The sequence below is a fragment of the Phyllostomus discolor genome, chromosome 5 (genome assembly GCF_004126475.2).
Source record: "Phyllostomus discolor isolate MPI-MPIP mPhyDis1 chromosome 5, mPhyDis1.pri.v3, whole genome shotgun sequence".
In the NCBI taxonomy this organism is placed as follows: domain Eukaryota; kingdom Metazoa; phylum Chordata; class Mammalia; order Chiroptera; family Phyllostomidae; genus Phyllostomus; species Phyllostomus discolor.
In genome coordinates, this window is record NC_040907.2 from 5,108,488 (window position 1) to 5,130,063 (window position 21,576).

Consider the following 21,576-nt stretch of genomic DNA (forward strand, 5'->3'; position numbering starts at 1 on the left):
AGGTGCTGTGGCCAAGAGGACCAGGACAGGTGCTGGATGGAGGGGGGGGCCGGTCGGATGGGGTCGCTGAAGTGAAGTGACAGGTGCGGCCACGAGAAAGCTTGAGGCTCCTGGGAACAGCAAGGCTGGCTCGGCTGGGTGGCAGGTCGGGAACCCCAGAGGAGCAGAGTGGGGGGGGGGCAGAGGGGAGCCCCTCCTGAACTGTGAGCCCAGGAGGGGCCCGGGCAGGGGGTTTGCCATAACCTTGGTCTTCCTGACCCCGAGCGCCAAAGGCCTTCTAACAAGGGAGGGAGTCCACAGCGTCCCCCACTCTCGGAGGTCCGGCAGAAGGACGGGGACCCGACAGGCTGTGCCGGCCACTCGTGTTCCATTTGTCAGCTTCTGGGTTTGGTTTGCTGCGAGTCCGTGATGTTTCAGGGCTGGCTTCCCGGAGAGGGAGGGACACTCCTCCGTGTCTTTCCTCCTGGTGTGCGTTCCTCGGGCCTGCACCTTGGCGAGGGCCCACGCCGCAGCCCCCAGCCAGGACCTGGGCACGCACGGCACCTGGGTGTCTGGCTACAGTGCCGTTCTGAGATCGTCGGCAGGGGGAGCAGGGGCTGAGACTCTGCACCTCCGATGCTTGAGCCGGGTCTGGGGGCCACCCCGGCTGCAACCAGATGTGGGGTCACTGGCGTTCCCATCCCTCGAGTGACTGCTTCTCAGGGAAGCGATCGGACGGCTCCGCGTGCAGGATCTCGGTCGTGTCTGGTTTTCCGTTTGGGGGCCTGGAGAGGGGGTGCTGTCCATCAAGAGAGGTGGGATGTCTGGGTGTGGGGGGGCTGGGACAGGGCGCGCGGGGACCGCCCAAGCTCCGCAGTCCGACTTTCACACGGATTCCTGCCATCAGCCCAGCTGCCGAAACTATTAAACCTCAGTGATTCATTGTAGCGCGTTTCAAGGGAAGGCGTTGTGTTACGAAAACGTGGGTCCCAGCGGCTTGTTTTGTTGGCAGGTCTTGCTGCCTCAGCAGAAAAGAGGCGCTTTTGATATGGGAACGGAAACTTGGGACAGTGTTAGAAGCACTCAGTGTGCTCGCCGGAGACGGCCTGTGGTCTTCCTCCAGCTATGGAAACCCACTGCCCCGGGCCAGCCGCGGCCAGGGGGGGATCGCTGGGAGGGGTCCCCACACCTGGGCCTGTGGTCTTAGCCGCCCTTGGCTGGGACGGAGCAGGCCTGCCTTCACATTGAGGAGTGCGGGTCGCAGCCTCTGCTCCCAGTTTCGCCTGTGAAGGTGGCATGGCTGTGTTTCACGGGAAAGTCCGGCTTGCAGAGGAAGCCCCTCTGCGGTAGGCACGGCCCGCCTGGTGTCACGGCGCAGCCCTGCAGAGGCGGGTGTGGGATGCATGCGTTTGTAGGCCCTGTGTGTCCCCAGGACCCGGCGGCGGGGGGACCCGGTCTGGCTCGAACGGCTGGTCCTGGGCAAGGAGGTGCCTTCTTCCGTGCTGCTTCTCCTCTCGGCCCTGGCGGCCACCCTGGACCGACCAGCCCGTTAAACAGAGACGAGTCCGGTTTCCTTATTTCCCACCTACCCTTTCTTCCTTTCGTGTTCTTCGAAGGGGCCAGTGGGACGGAACCACGCCAGATCCAAGCTGCTCTCCTGAGAAACTTCTCAGCCGTCTCGCCTCGGAGAGCACAGAGCCGTGGCAGCCCCCTGCCCGCCTGGGACCCACAGAACCACCGCCGCAGCCGCCACCCCTTCCTAGGGCAGGCGCAAGGGCGGGGGGCACTCGGGAGGCAAAACCGCTGCTGTGAAGGGCGTCCCGTGGGATGCCTCTGTCACCATTAACAAGCTTGAGCTGAGGAGCGCCAGGGACACACCTGTTCTTCTCGGAGGTTGCTGCGTGCGGGCTGGGGAACGGGTGTCTGGGTGTGCATGGCCGCAGTCCGCCGAGGAGGGGGCAGAGACCTCCTTCAGAAGGACCCGGCCCCTGCCCCCCCACTCCCTCCCCCTCAGACCACTGAACGGGGGCACGTCGCCCGCTCTGGCTCTCTGTGAAGGGCTGAGCTTTCCGTGGGCTTCTCCTTTAACCCTAAAGCCAACAGGCAAGGCAGGCAGCCATCACCCCCACGTCCCTGGAGAGCAGCCTGGGGCTCAGAGAATTTGGAGGACTTGCCCAAGGTCGCTCAGCTTGTGAAGGTCACGCCCAGGAGGCCCGACTCCAGAGTGCGCGTGTCTTCCCCAGCCTCGTAGGCCCTTAACGAGCCGCCCTCGATCAACCCTGTCCCGGTTCCGAGACGTCTTGGGCAGAGGCAGCGGGGCTGCTCAGATGAGGATCCCAAGGGGTGCGCTGGGCCCTGGGGGGTCAGGAGAGCTCGCCCACATTTTGCAGGCTCAGGAGCTGGATTTCCTCCCAGGGCACCCAGCGTTGATGCCGTGGAGAGATATCTGCCAGACCCGCCAGGGACGGGCGTGCAAACCTGGGGGCCCCGGTCGCGCTCAGTAAGGGGCAGGGCAGTCGGGCGTGCTGAAGGTGTGGGTCCGCCTCTTAAAGCAGCCAGTAGGAGGCGCCAAGACAGAGTCAGGGGACTGGCAAGTGGCGCTCGTGACTTGTGCTTCTAGCTCTGTGGCCCGATATCTCTGTTGTCACCACAGGGGCAGACCTAACGAGAGCTGGGGTCCTCGGGTCCACGGATCAGGCCCCCATCTTTCTGGATCCTGGCTTTCCGCCATCCCCCAATCCTAGGTGCACCCCAGCACTGACTCCCTAGCTGGTCACGCCTGTTCTCGACACAGCGACCTAGAGGGATTCTGTTGGCACAGAAGTCAGACTGCATCAGAGCCCTCCTGCTCAGAGCCCTCTGCTGGTTTCTCGTCGCACTGTAGACAAAATCCAACCCTTCCTGGCCCCTGGCACCTGGTGCGCCTGCCCTCATCCTGTCCCGTGCCCCCCCTGCCCTTCGCCCCACAGCCTCTCTGTCCTCCATGCGCCCACCTCAGGGCATTTGCACGTCCTATTCCTTCTGCCCAGGACGCTCCTCTCCTCGAACAGCCCCATGCTTTTCTCCCGCCCTTCATCCGGGTCTCTGTTCACACATCCCGGAATCAGAGAAGCCTCCCCTTGCCCTCCACCCCCCATCACTTGCTTTGCCTTCACTACGTGGCCTCCTTTTTCTTTGACACCTACTACCTGACCCTGTATTAGCCATTCGTTCATTCAGTGCTCGTTTACTGGGCCCTACTCTGTTCCAGGTACCGTTCCAGGCTCTGGGGCCGCCATAGTGGACTCACCAGATAAAAGCCTCTGCCCCGGAAGCTTGTGTTAATTGTTCGAATGGTTGTTATCTGTGTCCCACCAGCCCGCAGGCCCCAGGAGGGCAACACGTTCTACCTGGGGGTGTGTGATAGGCACCTGTCAGACGTCTGTGGACTGATTTTCCATCCCTGAGTTGCATTCAGACCCAGGTGTTTCTTAAGCGCTTATCAGACCACCTCACAGGTGGGATCACTTCTGCAGGTGACCCCCTTGCCGATTTTGTCAGTTCCTACCAGTTTCCGCCGGAGGAGGTGCCTTCTGCGAGTGCTGGCGGGGTGTGTGAGGCCCACAGTTCGGAGCTGTGGCTCTGTTGAGATATTCAGGGACTCAGGAACAAAGAAGGGGCCTTGGGAAGCCCGTGCTAGCCCCCTGGGGCCCCGCAGGTGCCTGTGGGATGGGTGAGCAGGCGCCTGGGATTTGTTGGGTGCCTGTTACAGACACGTCGGCCCTCAGCACGCACAACTCTGTTTCGCGGGAGGGAGTCTGCCGGAAGGGGCCTGTGGGAGTTGGTGGCACCAGGCATGAGAAGCGTGGGTCGCTCTGGGTCCGTGAAAAGCGATCTCAGTGAGAACGCAGAAACTCAACCCGTTAGACAGGTTTCCACGCGGCAACAGGTGCAGGCAAAACGTGCATTAGCCTGGCCCAAGCCCCACGCCGTGGCATCGCCGGTGACAGGAAGGCCCAGGTGTCGTGGGCAGAGGGACCAGCGGGACCTGAGGGCTCTGATGGCTTCCTGACAGCCCCAGGTGGGGCCTTTGCTCGTGGGGGTGGGTGGCCTTGGGGTGTTGACCTGCTCTGCGGACAGGTGGGGCCTGGGAATCCCAGCCCGTCTCTCTCCGTCCCTCCTCGTTCCCGGAGTGGGGAGCGTGCATACGCATGATGCACCGTGACAGCGGTTCTTCCGTGTCCTCACGCGCTGGCCCGTGGCCCTGGTGCGTGTCGGCCGGCCCCTCCTAGACCACATTTTGGGTGCAGGCTCGGAGATGCAGGCATGCATTCCGGATTCCTCCAGAGAAATGCGATCTACAGGTGCCGCCTCAAGGCCGCGGGGCTGCCAAACCACAGCTGTGCACTCTTCTCCTGGAGGAAGGGGAAGGGGGCGGGGGGCGGGGAGCTGACACAGCTCTGGAAGGCTTTCTCCGCACGCACATACGAACCTCGTTAGCCGGTCCCTGCATGTAACCCTGGTGACAGGCCCGTTGCCGCCGCCCACCCGGTCCTGGCGACCTTGGGGCCTCCCTCTGCATGGCGGCCCCTTCCCATCGCACCTCCTGCCAGGCGGGGTTTGCAAAGGCGGACATTTTTCACTTATTTGTGATTTTTTTACTGGTTGGGGTGAAATTCACAGAAGGCAGCACTAACCTTTTTTTTTTTTTTTAAAGGTTTTATTTATTTATTTTTAGAGAGGGAAGGGAGGGAGATAGAGAGAGAGAGAAACATCAATGTGCGGTTGCTGGGGGTTCTGGCCTGCAACCCAGGCATGTACCCTGGCTGGGAATCGAACCTGGGACACTTTGGTTCCCAGCCCACACTCAATCCACTGAGCTACGCCAGCCAGGGCAGCATTAACCTTTTTAAAGAGTGCAGTTCAGGGGCATTTAGAAGTCACGATGCTGTGTGGCCGCGGCCTCTATCGAGTTCCAGAACATTCCCCCCAGAAGAGGCCCAGACCCCATCAGCACTCACGTACCGTTTCGTGGCCCCTCCCCCACCCTTGATTCCTGGCAACCACTCAGCTGCTTCCTATCGCCATGGATTTCCCTATTCTGGTTATTTCATGCAAATAATACACCATGTGGCCTTTTCTATCTGGCCTTTTTTTTAATATAATAAAATTTTTTATAACTTTTAAAAAAGATTTTATTTGTTTATTTTTAGAGAGGGAAGAGAGGGAGAGAGGGGAAGAGAGGGAGAAAGAGAGAGAGAGAGAAACATCAATGTGCGGTTGCTGGGGGCCATGGCCTGCAACCCAGGCATGTGCCCTGACTGGGAATCGAACCTGCGATGCTTTGGTTTGCAGCCCGCGCTCAATCCACTGAGCTACGCCAGCCAGGGCTCTCTCTGGCCCTTTTCACTCGGCAGCAAGTTTCTGAGATGCGCCTGCACTGTAGCGTGTGTCAGCACTTCGCTCCTCTTCGTGGCTGAATCGTGTTCCCCCGTACGTGGGGGAACGTACCCCCCACGTACGTTTATCCATTCGTGCGTGCGTTGACGGACGTGTAAGTTCATCCATGTGTGTTTTCTGCAACAATAGTAACATGGTGGTAAGGAGATCTGAAGGAAAGGGAAACTCAAGCTCGTCACTCTAAACACAGACATTTTCATTTTTCTGGTTCCTTTCCATCTCTTTCCCCAAGTGTGCCTGTGTAAAGGTTCTCTAGATTTTACCCTGGGGGCAGATACGGTTGTGTCCTTCGTTTCGTTTGATGCAGCCAACCTGTTCGTCCCCAGTACAGGGACCCTTCTAGCCAGCCCCTTCAGGGGCCGTGTCCCAGTCCACAGATGTGCCAGCTGGGGAGGCCTCTCCCTGTGTCCTTGCCGTGCCCTCCCCCGTGGGACCAGCTGGTGCCACGGGAACCTGGCACCCAAACCCTTCTGCTTGCCTAGAAGTCCGGGATCATTTATTTGCTACCTTTGGACTCGCCGAGGCCACCCCCTGCCAAGCTGGCAGCCCAGGTGTGCAGGACGGCCCAGGTTGACTGGATGGCGGGGGAGGGGCGGCCGCATGGGAGAGGGGGCTCCTGCAGGCCAGGTGGCTTCCGGGTCCAAGTCCTCTCCGTGCCGGCTGGCCCCGGAGGCCCGGGGTTCACCTCGCCCTTGGCATCCCGTCCAGTTCTGAAAAACCCCGCAGGGAGTGGTGATCAGGTTGCACTAGGAGACATGCTGCCCAAGTCCTCTTAGAACCCTTTCCAAATTCCCTGGCTGCGGTCTGTTCCAGGCCCAGTGGACACACCTGCAGTCCAACTGGCCTTGCAGAAGCTCCCAAACGCTGTCAGCCCGCCACGGTCGGTTCAAAGACCAGGAAGCCTGCGGGTGGGTCGCCCGGACATGTGATTTCTTCTATTAAAAATGGACAGCGGGGTGCAGGAGCAGGGTGTTGCTGAGGTCCAAGACTTTAAGGGGGAGGAGAGGAGAGGTGGCCGTGAACTACATGAAAAGAAACTGCTCTAGGGCCATCTCGTTATGGAGAAGAACTTAATTCCATGCCATTACCGTCCAACCAGGTGTAAGGGAAAGTTCCAGAAACCCTGATGATGGGATGTTGTGCGTGGAACCGACCCAGGCGCTGAGGTGTTCCCCCCCTCCCCGGGGAAAGCAGACCGGGGAGTATTTTGTGGGGCGGGTCCTTTGCTGTATCTGCCGGTGTCCACGCACCAGAGCGGAAGTGCGGACACTTCAGTCTGTCTATACTTCGTCCGTTTCTGGATCGAGCTTTTATAGGAGCGTGTATAACTTGTGAAGTATTTCAAATCAAGATAGGACAAGAAAGTTGTAAACATCGTGGTTATCAATCCAAGTCTGACTGTTCTCGCTTAATGTGGATTCCAGATTCCACATGTTGAGCTGGAGTCCTTTCCTCCTTTCAACCAGCCACGCCCCCAGCCCCTGGAGGGCTCGCTGGGCTGCAGACCACTGGGCCCCCCCACCCAGAGTCTTTGATGGGGTCAGGGTAGGGCCGGGGCAACTGCCGCTCCAGCAGGGGTTGCTGAGCAGCTGGTCCCGGGGACCGCACTTTGAGAACCACTCCTGTGAACCTAACTACAGAATGTCCCTACAGCCTCTCCCTGCTGTAGAAAGTTTATGGGATTTCTGCCTCTGCTGTCGACCGAGGGGGGTATCTAAGTTGGGGCTCTGAAGTTGTGCACCCACAGGCAGCTTTGCTGGAGCTGTGGCCTCATGGAGGACTTCCTGCCTCCCCACCCTCTTCTCCAGCAGGTGCAAGGATGCCCGTAGGTCCCTCCCCTCCCAAAATGCCCCTCCAAGATGGGGCCCGGCTCCCTGGGCCGCCCTGAGAGGCCTTAATCCGGGCTTCCCTGGGCCTCCCCTGGCTGAGCACCTTCCTGCCCTTGGCATTCAAGATTGCATCCTCTCGGGCGTCCTCCAGGGTCAGAGAGAGGCAGGAGTGGGCAGGAGCTTCACGTAACAGGCACCTCACCTGGAGTGGGCTCGCTGAGGCCACCCAGTCCACCTGGGGAACCGAGGGCGTCTGTCCCCAGCCAGGAAGGGGCAAGGAGGGACCCTTGTCCCCGAGCCTTTCCCCTTGGGCTCCCGTGGAGGTGGCCATGGCACTGCCCCCTGCCCTGTCTTCCTGCCTCCTTTCTGTGGGGTGGACCACGCAGGCCCAGCGAGACAGACGCCCAACCCCAGGCTGGGTGATGTCAGGGGCCCGCAACCGAGACTCCCTTCCCCCTGCCACTCGCAGGCGTGTCTGCCTGCCACTGCCCGGGTGACCCCTCTGGAAGGTCTCTGTGGGGCATTGTGTGGCACTGAAGGCCTCGGGGCACAGGGCGGCTGGTCCGGAGGAGGCACAGACCGTGGCTGTCCCAAGCCTGGCCGGGCCGCAGCCGAGACTCTCTGCTTGAATTTTCAGTCTCTGTATGAATGTCAGGCTGGTTTCCCAGGGGCGCGGCTCAACCGATTCGAGCCCTTTCTGAAAGTGCCGAATGAGTAATCTGGGTCCTTCCGTAGGTGTTTACGGCAGGTGCGTTTTTGGTCTTTTGAGGTCAGAGGCTAGAGCTCTGGACCGGCCGTGTGGGATTTTTTTCTCTCCAGAATCACTTGCCAGAACTTTCCGGAAGGGTCCGATACTTTTTGTTGATTCTAGGGGCAGACGCTCTTGTGTCTGTGCTTGAGCAAGGACACAGCTCAGTGGACAGGGGGGCTGGGGCAGGGAGTTGTAAGCGCAGGGCACTCGGCCACTGTCTGTCGGTGGCACCTTTGCAGGGGGGCCCCACGGCCCGGCTGGCACGGAACACGCCCTGAGCGTGCTCCCACACTGAAGCGCGCTGGTGAGCCACGGCTCCCAGGAGGCCGGAACCCTCACCAGCAGGCAGAGCCAACAGCACCCAGGTTCTGCTCTAATCACAGATCGCTCGCCCGGGCAGCTTCTCTTGCAAAATCCTGGGCTGCCACCACCCGTGAGTGAGGCGGGGCGGGGCGGGGCGGTGGAGGGAGGGAGCGCGTTTGATCTTCAGGTGAAAGGCGGCTTTATAAATAGGTCACCTTGTTCCACATCCTGAATTTCATTCTTTCCCCGTCTTGAGTCAAAACAATGGTTTTACTGTTCTGGGGTCAGTCTCCCTGAGCGGGGGAACTGAGACCAAAAGGAGGTGACTGGGTGTCTGCCTCCTCCTCCTCCTCCGAGTGTCCCCCACCCCCACCCCTACGCCATCCCTCTGTCACACGTGCCCTGGGCTGGTCCCCCAGGCTGCGTGGTCGCCAGCCAGTCCCCACGCACAGTGCTGCTGGTTTGCTGAACTTTCTTCTCTTCAAGACAGAACAGAAGGATCGGTTTTAGGTGGGGCAGGGCCCCGGGGCGAATCGGTCTGAGGAGGTGTTTTTTGGAAGGCAGGCGCACTGCGGAGCTGGGGCTTCCGGCGAAGGGACGGTGCGGAGTTTCGGGCAGGTGCTGCTAAGCCTGCCGTCCTCTTGGAGCCCAGGGTGGGAATTCTTGTTCCTCCCTGGTCGCTGCCCTCCCCCGGCCCTCGGGCCCCCCTCCCACTCCTGGCCCTGCAGAGCGGAGCACAGGCTGCCGTGCAGCCCGTGCTACTGGGTTTCGGATTCCCCAGCGCGTCCTTTTCTCGTGTGGGGCTGACAGAGACGGACAGCCTCCCCATTGCTGTTGGGCAAATGGACACTTGTCCTTTAGAAAACAGTGTCCTTGGATGTCCCGGGAGAAATCACTGCGGAAAGAACCTCTCTCTCTCAGATGGCCTCGGAGCTCCAGCTGGGAATCCCGACCTTTACGTTTAAACGCCCCCTCGCCGACTCTGGACTCAGCGTGCACCCTGGTGGGTGAATGAAACCTGCGTCGTGTGCTTGGCCGAAAGGCACGAACAGCCGGGGCAGCCGGTAGGACTTGCGCCGGGGACAACTCGTTTCTGTGGAGGCGGGGTGTGCAATCGGTGTTTTTCAGCCTTTGCATTCCTTTTTGGGTGCTTAAAAATCGTCATTACCATGCACGTGATAGGTGCATTTTTGTAAAGTTTCTGTTCAAAAAGTATTTGAAGGTAACTGTCTTTCCCTCACCCTGCCGTGCAGGATTAACCGTCGTGAGAAGTTCGGGGTTTATGCTTCCAGCCCTCAGCCTGAGCCCACGAGAAGAAAAAAATCTCAGTTCTTACAGAAATGGGGTCATGCTGTGTGTATTGTTCTCCGAGTTGCTTTTTAGCATGTAGCAGCATCACGTTACGTTTTATGTTAATTCAGTGCATCTGAAGGGCTGCCTCCTTCTCTCTGAGTCCACTGGAGTTCGAGGTTCCACGCGTGTCTTTGTCCACATGTCCCCGGGCAGGGCTGTGAGGTTCCGTAGACCCCGGAAGGGCGGGTGGTGAGTGATGCCGGCTGTTTTATACCCGGATGGCACCTGCGAGCCGAGAAGCACGTCCCAGTTTGGGGGTGTGTCTGTGTGTCTCGGACACTCACCCCGCATCCTCTCGTGTCCCTCGACCTTTTGTAACCCAGTGGATCCCACACGGCTCGTCCCCTCTCACCGCTAGCTCTCAGCCAGCACCCCACTTCTCCGTGGCTTGTGCAGGAAAACAGTGGTTGCATCCACTAGGTGTCTCCGCCCCTGCGTGCCCAGGGGACATGGCTGTGGGTGTGCCCACAGCCCCCAAGAAGGGGGTGACAGGAGCTCCCGGGGTTGGGGCGCGTGCAGAAGGACAGATCACATTTAAGAAGAGATGGGAAGAGGAAGGCGGCTGGATGGCTTTAGGGGCCTCCCGGGGCTACGGCCGGGTGTGGACACCAGGAAGGCAGTGAGAAGGAAGTGGCGGCTCTGACCCCGGCTTGGACACAGGGTGGGGACCGGCAGGTGACAGGCGAGTCAAGAATGGCCCTCGGGTTGCCACAGCGATTGACCACCTAGGAGGTGACTCAGATAGCAAGATGACCCAGAAGTGGCAGATCCCACGTGGCTCCTGGCTGGGCCCTGAGCTGCCCTTGTGCGGAGGCACCCGGTGATGCTGCATCTGCCCTCCCGCCTCTTCCTCCCAGAGACTCCCTCCGCTCAAGGTTGTGCAGTCCAGGGGCAGGAAGGGGCCCTCCCTCCCGGATGGTTCCTAGCACGGGGGTCCGGGAGGGTAGGAGCTTACACGAGGACCGGTCACGTGGACTTGCTTGGCAGCCGGCCTTGCAGGCGGCAGGCTCTTATGGAGCTGACCTGGACAGACAGAGGGCCCGCCCCTGTGAGCTTACACTGTCTTTCCTCCTCACTTGTTCTGTGGTCGGACTGACGTTGCTGCTTTGAGATTCCTCCTCATATGTGTCTTATGCTTCCCTACTGCTGCCATTACGGCGGAGGTCATGTGCGGGGGCTGGCGGGGGTGCGGGGGGACACCTTCATCTAGCTCAGGGGTTGGCCGGCACTCCGCCTGTTCTTGTAAATAAAGTTTTATGGGAACTCAGCCATGCTCATTTTCTTACGCACTACCTGTGGCTGCCTTTGTGCTACCAGGCAGGGTTGGGTGGCTGCATGGAGACTGCCCCGTCCACACGGCCTGAGACAGTTGCTCTCGAGCGCTGCACAGGCAAAGCAGATCCCTGCTGCAGCCCAAGCAGGAGTCACAGGTGGGCCCGGGCCCAGGCCTAGGCCTGCCGGCCTGAGAGCTCCCTCCCCCTCGTTCTCTCTCACCCTGCACCCCATCGTCTCCTCCCTCTACCCACCTCTCGTCCTCCCCGTTACGGTCCTTCTCCGTGCCCACCCATTTCTCTACAAGTGCTTTAAATTAATGAGTTGGAAGGACTCTCCCCCGACCCTCACACAGAAGAGTAGTGTCACTGGCACCACCGCCCAGGCCAACGCGGTGGGATGTGGGACATCCTGGGGAGGTTGCTGCAGCCCCTGGGGCCTGCCGCCTGAGCCCCCTTGCCTCCCCTGAGTTGAACTTGCTGTCCACCCCAGGGTTCCCCTCCCTGGTGAGAGCCAGGGGCTGTGCTGCAAGAGAGGAAGAGCAGGGAGCTGGCATCCCAAAGAGCTTTTGCTGCCTCCTGGGGCTTTGCCTCTTCCCGAAGCAACAGGCACAGGAAGTAGGCTCCCCCTCGCTAGGACCAGGGGACGTGCCCACTGCGTGGGCTGACTCCCGGATCTGGACCAACGTGGCCTTCTGCCCTGAAGAGCCGCGGTTAGGTACATGGTGCACCTGACACAGTGGAGCGCAACGCCAGGCCCCACGCCTCCCTCCCTCCCTCCCTCCCTCCACAAGGACTGCCGGGCCGGCAGCCCCTCTCCCTTAGGACGACACAGCTGCAGGGACAGAGCAGGGTTTCCATGTGCCAAAGCTCCCGCCCCGTGTCAAGTGCGCTGAGAGCCCCGACCACTGGGGCGTGACAGCAGGCAGCCTGTTTGCATGGACCTTGCGTTCCTCGTTAACTCCCCCACCGTGTCCCCGCGCCCCTGCTCACCCCGCCTCCTGTTTTTCTGTCCACCCACTAGGCCGTCCTGACCGCTCCGCAACGCGCAGAGGCACCTGGCAGCCTTCGGGAGCAGAGACTGTGCGATTGATGAGTTTGCCTTGGGCGTCGGTGACCAGGTGAAGCGGGCCAGCATGGGTCAGAAGGTCACCGGAGGGATCAAGACTGTGGACATGAGGGACCCCACGTACCGGCCCTTGAAGCAGGCTCTGCAGGGCCTGGACTACTGCAAGCCCACCCGCCTGGACCTGCTGCTGGACATGCCGCCTGTGTCCTACGAGGTCCAGCTGCTCCACTCGTGGAACAACAATGACCGCTCGCTCAACGTCTTCGTGAAGGAGGACGACAAGCTGATCTTCCACCGGCATCCGGTGGCCCAGAGCACGGACGCCATCCGGGGCAAGGTCGGGTACACGCGGGGGCTGCACGTGTGGCAGATCACGTGGGCCATGAGGCAGCGGGGCACGCACGCCGTGGTGGGGGTGGCGACGGCCGACGCCCCCCTGCACTCCGTCGGGTACACGACGCTCGTGGGCAACAACCATGAGTCCTGGGGCTGGGACTTGGGGCGCAACCGGCTCTACCACGACGGCAAGAACCAACCGAGCAAAACGTACCCGGCCTTTCTGGAGCCGGACGAGACGTTCATTGTCCCCGACTCCTTCCTCGTGGCCCTGGACATGGACGACGGGACGCTGAGCTTCATTGTGGACGGGCAGTACATGGGAGTGGCTTTCCGGGGACTCAAGGGCAAAAAACTGTATCCTGTTGTGAGCGCCGTCTGGGGCCACTGTGAGATCCGCATGCGCTACTTGAACGGACTTGACCGTAAGTGTCTTCTACGCTGTCCCCAGGTTGCCTATGTCCCTGGGGTCCCGGAGGGGGGCTGGCCAGAAGTTTGTGCGGTCATTGGAATTAAAATGTCTTTGGGTAGACATGCCAGCACGTTCAGATCCTCAGAGGTGATTCTTGCCTGCCTCTGGTTAAGTGGAAAATTCGAGCTGGAGTCTGCCAGGTAACCTGGCAGCACCTCATGCGGGGCTGGACAGAGAGATGGGTGGAAGGTTTGGTGGGTGGACGGGTGGTTGGATGGATGAGTAGATGAATGAGTAGATGGGTGAATGGGTGGGTAGATGGGTGGGTAGGTAGGTAGATGGGTGGGTGTATGAATGAATGAACACACAAAAGACAGATGGGTGGGTGGATGGGTTGTTGGATGAACGAATAGATAAATGAACAGATGGGTGGGTGGATAGATGGACGGATGGTGAATAAAGCAATAAATAAATGATGGGTGGTCTTTGATAGATGTGGTTTGTTTCCACATGACCCATTGCTTCTCGGCCTTTCGGCCAAGGTCAGGTATTTCTGGCTGACCGGTCTTGAGGTCTGCTCCACAGCTGACTGACTCCCAGCCCAGCGGCTGGGGTATCGTGGAGCGGGGTGCAGCCTGGACAGTTCTCAGTCCTCCCACATAACTGTAGGCCAGCAGCTTTTTGCCCTCATTGGGCAGGTTTAGGGCCTTTCTCCCCCGGTAGAAGCTGGAGGCTTCTCCGTGGGCTCCCCCGGGGCACCGTTCCCTGAGACGGGCTTGTCCGGTCGTGGCGTCCGGAGGCCTTGGAGAGCAGAATGTGGGTTAGAAACAGGCCGCGTCGGCAGCACTTCCCCCCTGTTCCTTCGGAGAAGGGAGTGGCCTTTGTTAGGCCGTGTGCGAAAACAACTCGTGTGACAGTACTGTCCTCGTGTGGGGTGCGGAGGGCTCTGGGGCCACCTGGCTGGGAGCCCATGGTGGCAGGTGGTCCCGGAACTCCGCAGCCGTCCACCACTACGCTTGACCCCCCCACCCCCCGTGGGTCCCTCCTAGCGTCCGCAGACCTCGCTTTGCAGAGCGGGTGGGCTAGAAAGCTTTGCCCCCACGTGTACTGACTGTCGTTGAGCAGCAGGTTTGGCCTGGTACCCCAAGATCTAACCCCCGACACAGGACAGATGGTGGGGAGGCCCCTCCGGTGTCAGGAGCACAGATGCTTGCTCTGGGCTTGCAGTCCCCAGGCCTTCAGGTTTGAGGGGAAGGGGTGCGTCGGGAGGGGGCTGTCGAGCCTCCATTACGAGCTGGCCCCTGGGGGGATGCTGGGAGTGCCCGTGGCCTGGACCCACCTCCGGCTTTCGTGACCAGCGCTGAGGACTCCCTTCCCCGCACCAGAACCATAACGCTAGGCGTGGCTTCTCGCCTTCCCCAGTCCAGTCCAGGCCCCGCTCTGCACGGTGTGAGCTTTGGAGGATCCAGACGGGAAAACCCATGAGGTGTGGCAGCGTCCTCAGCCCACTGCGCTCGTGGGGGGTAGGATGAGGGGCTGTGTGTCAGAACTGCCAGCCTCGGCCTCTTCCTGACACCTCGGTTCTCTACTGAGAGGGCACCTCGTCTCCTGGAAGGGTCAGGCTGCTGTTTGGACATGGACGTTGGGGGAAGACTGGCCGCTGGTTGCCCAGGGAGGAGCTATGGCCACTGCCCAGGGGAGAGGTGACGGGGGCTGGTTCTCACTCGACATGTACAGACAGCCCTGTAAGTCTGCAGACACGGTCTGGGACAGTGTCAGTGGGGAGGCATCTATGGCCAGACAGTGTTTAGAGGTGTGACCGCCGGCTGAGATCCCCTAGGGGTGACGGGGGAGGGCTCAGGTGCCCTGGGGTATGTCAGTGCTTCAAGGTCAGAAGGACGGGGAGGAGGGGAGGCGGAGTGGCCGTGGGGCTGGAGGCGAGGTGGGTGCCCTGGACACCAAGTAAAGAAGGGCTTCAGGAAGGATAAGGTGACGCCAGGTGGGGTGAGTTGGTGCCTGAGAACTGTCCATGAACTCGGGGATGAGGCGGTCCCTGGAAACCTCCATGAGAGGGGCGTGGGCAGGGAGGGGTCCAATGCCCGGCCGAGCGGCGGTTTAGAGCAGAGCAGGAAGGGGGGAGAGCTCGTGTCGGGGGCTGTGGGAACGAAGGGCCACCGCCGGGGGGCTGGGAACGGCAGCAGTGCGTTCTCTCACCGTCCCGGAGGCCAGGAGTCTGAGGTCAGGGTGTTGGCAGGGTCGGCTCCTTCTGGGGGCTCCCGGGAGACTCCCCTTCATGCCTCCTCCTGGCTGCTGGCTGCCGGCAGTCCTTGGCTTGCAGGTGCATCGCACACCTCCGCCTCCTCAGTCACGTGGCCGTCCCCTCTGCGCCTTCCCCCAGCCTCTTCTAAGGACACCGGCCATTGGCTTCAGTGCCACCCTACTCTAGTGTCACTTCCTCTTACCCAGTGACACCTGCCAAGAGCCTATTTCTTTTTTTTTTTTTAAGGTTTTTAAAATTTATTTTTAGAGAGGGAAGGGAGGGAGATAGAGAGAGAGAGAGAAACATCAATGTGCGGTTGCTGGGGGTTATGGCCTGCAACCCAGGCATGTGCCCTGACTGGGAATCGAACCTGCAACACTTTGGTTCCCAGCCCGCGCTCAATCCACTGAGCTATGCCAGCCAGGGCTTCCAAGAACCTATTTCTAATGGGGTCACTTTCGGAGGTTCCAGGTGGTCCTGAATTTAGGTGAGGGGCGGGCAGTAGTCCACCCTCTACAGACGGGGAGACAGCAGATAGAGCCCATTCCCACGGGACCTGCCCCCCCCATGCCACTGCCCTGGGGGGAGACGAGACAGCCCAGCACTAGGATGGCGGGGTCTGGTCAGGTGAGGTCAAAGGGTGCCTAAGTCCTCTGCCCGGAAGGGTGTGCTTACCTTCCAAGGCAGGTGAGGAGGGAGGAATGTCACAGCTAGACTGGGTCTGGGGTCCGCCCAGGAAGCAGGGCATGACAGGTGGAAGCTCTGGCCAGGTTTTCCTGGAGTCAGGCCCGGGGTGGGCTTTGCTCTCAGAGCCTTGGAGGTAGTTTTGACCTGTTACTGCACCCTGGGACACCCAGGAACTCATCTGCACCCTCCTCCCCCACCCCACAGCACCCAACGCCGGCCACCAGGTCCTCACCTCGGCCGGGAGCAGCTGTCTGCGGAGCAGGCCAGCTACAGTCGCCCCTGGGTGCACCCTGCCTGGGACTGCAGTGAGCGCGTGGTTCCCCCAGCCCACCTCCCGCTGCTCGCCGGGCAGACGCTCCCGACAGAGTCACTGCCCCGTGCTGGGGACCCTCCCCCACCCCCCAGGCAGCTCTGACCACAGGCCGCTTGTTCTGACTCCGCCTCCGGGGCTTGAGACCTGTGGGGCTGAGACCGCCACCAGACAGCTTGCGATGTCATTTTGCTCTTTCCCGGGGAGAAGGGCCGGGGGTGGCCCTGGGGTGGGGAGACAGAGCCCAGCTGGGGCCCCAGGACCACCTGCCCCCCTCCCTGGAGATGCAGCGGGAAAAGGCCCATTTGCAAGCAGCAGACCACCGTCACCCAAGGGAGAGTCCCTGACCCGCGAGTCCCCCTGCCCGCCCCCACGGGGAGCAGGGAGCGGTTTCGCTGAGTTAGACATTCTCAAGTTCTCCCTTTCAGGCGCCCGGGTGAGTCTGGTGCGGTCTGTCGTGACCTCGGGCTCGGTCAAGGCTCAGCTCGTTTCCTCAGGAGTCTTTTGACTTGGTGACCTCCTCCTGGTGTCCTCCCGGGGCGCCTCACTCCATGCCAGCCCCTCCTTGCTGCACCCCCAGTCCAGCCGGGTCTAGGGGGGGATCCTGTCTGGGTGACCACCCCACCCTGCAGGGGCTTCCCCTTGGGGGAAAAGGCCGTGTGGGGGGACGGAGTTGTTCTAGACCCCGTGCCCCCCAAAAGGCTGGTCATACAGGGACAGTGGGCTCTCAGAGTTGAAGGCCAGGGACCAAGGGCGCCCACATTACCCGGCTGGGTGTCCGGCATTCTCCCCTAGTTGGCAAACGCAAGGGTTAGTGTTTTGTTTCACTGCTTTTTTTGTAAGAACTGCTTAATGGAAAGGGAAATGCCCACATACCCCGGGATGGCTGCCCCATAGGAACTTTCTAGAATCCGTCTCCGGGAGCATTTTCACTGCTGCTGCTTGCAGGAGTAAGCACAATGCCAGTGACCGGAGTGGAGAAGGTGAGGGCGGGGACATCGCCGAATTTGGGTCACTTCCTGATGTGAGACGTGGTCTTTGACCCCACCCACACAGCCCATTCATTTAGCCAAGAACTAGGCCAGGGTCGGGCTCTGGAGCTCAGGCTATGTTGTGGTCTCAGGGGACTCCGAGAGCCACGGGCTGCGGTACTGGGGCCACCAGGTAACCGTGTCTGCTAGACACGAGGAAGTCGGCACATGGACTGGCCAGTTCCTCAACCCTCCGCTCCCAGGAGTAGCCCCCCCACCCCCGACTTACTTCCTGGTGTCTGCTCTGGGCGCCCCCCCGCCCACTGCAGTGACTCCCTTGAACTATGCAAATGAGCCAGCCCCCCCGGGCTTCGGGAGATGGCAGAGCAGCCAGGATTCATGAGGTGAGCTCTGCCCTGTGTTTGGAAACCCTCAGGGGAATCTCAGTGGGCCCCCAGCCTTGAGGAGGGGGCTAGATACAGAGGCCGCAGCCCCCCCAGGCAGAAGGATTGAGGGGAGAGGGGGCACTTCTTGGGTCCCGTTAGTGACCCACCAAATCCCACGGGACAGACATGGTCCATGGCACGGTGCCTGGATCTGCTTCTGTGGCCGGAGCGTGCTCAGCCTGCCCGGCCTTTGAGAAGCAATCAGACCGTGGCCCGTGCATCACCGTTTGGCTCCTACAAGGTCGGCGGGGGGGGGGAGGGGGCCTCTTTATCCTTGAGGTCCCTGAGCATAGACCCACCCTGGGGATGTGTGGGTGATGGGTCATATTTTCCGCTCGTAACATCAGTGTGGCTGTCAGCTGCCACCCCTGTAGCCCATCTTGGAAGACCTGGCATGTCTGAAGGACACGCCCCTTCCACTTGCACAGACACCCCCCCCCCCGAACTGGCTATTCAGGGAGGCGCCAAGGTGGTCAGGCTGTGGAAGCCCCCCTCCCACCGCTGCTTTCAGAGGGGCAGCAGAGGGGTCCGCGCCCCTTTGGGTGAACTGCGAAGAGCTGCCTGGAGCTCCCTCTTCGTGTTGGCGTGGAAATAGCCGCACTTGAGAATTTCGGGGACTGGTGCCCCTCTTCTAGCCCTTGACTCTCAGGCCTTGGACCCTGAATCCCCCATCCCCGCACCTGTTTCCCCCTCTGCAGGTCGGGGACTGCGGTCCCCGACAGGCACACAGTAGGTGTTCCACAAGCCACAGCTGTCACTGGTGCTGCGATGCAAACCAGCTGGCGGGGGGGGGGGACGCCGGCCGGGGCGGCCTCTGCTGTTTGGAGGTGTCTCCGTAAGGCTGTGCTCGAGTTGACCAGCAACCCCTCCACCTGAGAGGCCGTGATGGGAACAACCCCTCAGCCCTCACTCCACAGCCTGGCAGGGTTCTCGGGCACGGTCAATGGCTCTCGACGCTTTCTCAAGTACCTTCGGCCACCAGGGAAAGCCCCTGTGCCTCCCCGTGGGGGCTGAGCTGCATCCTTGGGGAGGGCGGGGCTGGGGGAAGAGGGAAGCGAGCCCCTGAGTGGGAGGGGGGGCGGAGGACGCGCATCCAAATTCCCCCACGTGGTCCAGTGGGGGCGCCCTTCCTCAGCAGCAGGTCCAGTAGGTCCAGCGGCCAAGGGCCGCTGTTTCCCGCCTCCAGGATCTCAGCTGGATGGGACTTTAGAGACCAATTACACACCTTCACAGAGGGGGAGGCTGAGACCCAGGGGGAGGAGTCATCCTCTGTGTGGAGCGGAAGCGAGGAGCCGGATCTGGGGTCACCCGGCAAAGGATGCCCTGTGATGAGAGAGGCCCACGGCTCTGCAAGCAGGCACGGGGAGAACCCCGGCTCAGCTCATCACGAGTCTGTGGGACCCTGGCCTCGGAGGATGCAGGGTCATTTCGTTCATCTTCCTGCCTCCAGCCGAGGCCCGGTTCAGAGCTCTCCGTGAAAAACATTCACTCCTTCAGTGCCTTCCCGCGAGGGCCCACGAGAGATGAAAACCGGTGGTCTTCTTTTAAAGCCTGGAATCCAGCAAATACGCGATCAGTTCTAAGATTTTCAAGCTAGTGCATTTTAAATGACATCGCAAGACTGGTTGAGATGTAATTGGCTTGAGGTGTAATTGGCACACCGCACACTCGCCCACGTAACATGCCTGGCTCGGCGGCCCCCGGCATGTTCACGGTTGTGCAGCCGCCGCTACAATCAACTCTAGCACACGCTCATCCCCCCGGAGAAACCCAGACGCATTCACAGCCACTCCCCCGTTCCCCGCCACCCCGGCCGCGGGATTCGGTCTTCGATAATTTGGTCTTTAACAATGTTAAATGTTACTTTTAATACTCTGAGACACGGTGTGGATATTAAAGAGCTTCAATCCACTTTTTGTTGGTGGAATGGACTCTCTAGGGAAATGCTGGGGTTTTTCTCGTTGTGTGTGTGTGTGTGTGTGTGTGTGTGTGTGGTGGGGGGGTTGGTCTGATCTCTGCACATTCACAAAGGAGACTGAGGGTCCGGGGAGACCGTGGGTGGAGACACAGGTCCGTTCCTGTGGGCTCTCTGTCCTGAGCACCGTGGGGTGGCCCCAGGCAGCTCCGGCCACACTCACCTGCTCCAGGTGTCAGAGAAGAGGTCAGGGAAGAGTCAGCGGTGGGAGGAAGGGCGAGCAGAGCCTTGGGCCTCGCAGGGAACACCTCCCACGTTCTTCCTGCGGCGGAGAGCTAACCTGAGACCGGGCTGCCCAGAGCCCCAGGGACACAGGACGCTGGTGCCCTCGCAGGCTGCAGGTAGAAGCTTCTTTCAAATCCAGGCACCTGGTGTGCCGGGGCCGCTTTGCGCGTGAGTGCCCTCCGCTGTAAAATGAAGATGCGAACAGTGCCCGGCAGCCGTTGGGCTGACGCGAGAGGAGTCCCCACCCGAGAGCTGGCGTGGGGTCTGAAGGTGTGGGGTTCTGGGCGTCCTGAGCAGAAAAGCAGGGGTGGCCTGGGGTGGGTCCTGGCTTCATCGCCTCCTCCTCACAGTGCGACACTGGGCCTTATTTGGACCGTCTGCCCCTCCGTTCCCTCCTCTGCTGCATTCTGCAGCCATCATAAACCGCTGTGAGGACTAAATGAGTTACATTAGTGCTTGCTGGGAGCTGACGGAGGTGCCTGGTCCAGAGCGGGTTCTGTGTCGGCTGTTAATCGTTCCTTCACAATGAAAAGTATCGCGTGATCAGCTGTGCCTTGAAGCCGCCGTCGGTGGCGCTGCCCTGTTGTGAGTGTTGCTCGCAGACCCGTGCACAGCCGCGCTAACCGCCACCTCTCTCTCCCCTCCCCTCCGCAGCGGAGCCCGTGCCGCTCATGGATCTCTGCCGCCGCGCCGTGCGCCTGGCCCTGGGGAAGGAGCGGCTGGGGGACATCCCCGCGCTGCCGCTGCCCGCCTCCCTCAAGGCCTACCTCCTCTACCAGTGACCCTCCGCCCAGGATCGCACGCCGCACGACAGCCACCTGGCGCCGACGCACCCCGCGCCTTGGACGGGTGTCCGTCCGCTGCCGTGTGAGGAAGGCCCTGCTCCTCCTCTTCGTCATCCTTCGGGACACAGACACGGACAGCTCTGGACACAGGCGCCTCCGCCCCCCTGCCCTACCTTGGCGGAAGGTCCCTGCGTGCCGCGCCACCGCCCCTCCGTGGGGAAAGACACAGTGGACTCCGAGGAAGCCTGGTGCTGAGTGCCCATCTGCTCCCAGGAGGGGGCGCACGGGCAGCCGGTACCTGCCGGGTCCCAGGGCGGGCCGGCACGGTGCACAGACCCCAGGGGTGCTAAGAGGTGCTTCGACGAGGGGTCGTGTCCCGGCAGCCAAGCTCAGGACGTGAGAAAGGACAGAACACCAGGCGCAACCCGAAGTGGACCTTCCGCGGGCTGTGCTCTTGGCGTCAGCCCCCGCCGCCGCCGGCGCCCCCGGACCCCGTATTTATTCTTTTAACAATAAGAAAAGCCATTTATTTATTCCATTTAGAAAGGGGCCTCGTCGTGGTCACCTCTCTGGAGTGTTCTCTCGCTTTTCTTCCACCTGCTGCTCCCTCTACCCCGCATGTGTGTGCCTCACCTGTCCTTCTCGCCAGGCTGTGTGTCTATGGCGTGTCCCCACGTGGGCGCGGTGTCTCTGTTTGGGTCCCTTGACCTACAGGTCCCAGGGGGCTCTGCTCCGAGTTCCCGAGCGGGCCCCTCGGGGAGCGTTAGCCTCACGTGCAGTAGGAGCGCCTCCGGGGTCAGCTCCACCGCCAGGGCAGCTTCCGTGTCTCTGCCTGGTTACCCACACTTCGGCCCGTCCACCTTTGCACATGGTCTTGCATGGCTTTAAGGGCGGGGGGGGGGGGGGAGGTTTTGCTTCCCTGCTGAGATGTCCCACTTGCATCCCACAGAACCACCGAACCAAGAAGGGAAGTGGGGGTGTCTGTCTTCTGAGCAGCCAAGAGCAGGGCGAGGTGGGGGAGACCCCGGGGGAGGTGCACTTGCGCTCACGGGAGCCCACGCAGTCTCTGCTTAGCGCCCCTGACATCACACGCCGGAAAGGTGGACCAGGGACGGGAGGTCAGCAGGAGAGGGAGGCCCCCTCCCGGCCGCAGCCCCTCCACCCTCCATGTAGCA

The 21,576-nt window shown here is 61.2% G+C and overlaps 1 protein-coding gene and 1 long non-coding RNA gene across 3 annotated transcripts in view; one reads left to right on the forward strand and one right to left on the reverse strand.

Annotated features, from left to right (window-relative positions):
* SPSB1 (splA/ryanodine receptor domain and SOCS box containing 1) overlaps positions 1-20,784 on the forward strand; it is a 57,336-nt gene extending 36,552 nt beyond the window's left edge. For both annotated transcript variants that reach the window (XM_028512486.2, XM_036025269.1), the window contains exons 2-3: positions 11,950-12,755; positions 20,271-20,784. In XM_028512486.2, the coding sequence (XP_028368287.1) occupies positions 12,062-12,755; positions 20,271-20,398 (822 nt within the window). In that variant the 5' untranslated portion in view covers positions 11,950-12,061 and the 3' untranslated portion in view covers positions 20,399-20,784. The remainder of the gene's footprint in view (positions 1-11,949; positions 12,756-20,270) is intronic.
* Positions 2,730-20,818, reverse strand: LOC118500502. The gene is made up of 3 exons (XR_004903051.1): positions 20,734-20,818; positions 18,805-18,808; positions 2,730-2,740 (listed from the first exon to the last, which is right to left on the reverse strand). It is a non-coding gene; the product is annotated as an uncharacterized LOC118500502 (long non-coding RNA).
* Between the last annotated feature and the right edge of the window lie 758 nt (positions 20,819-21,576).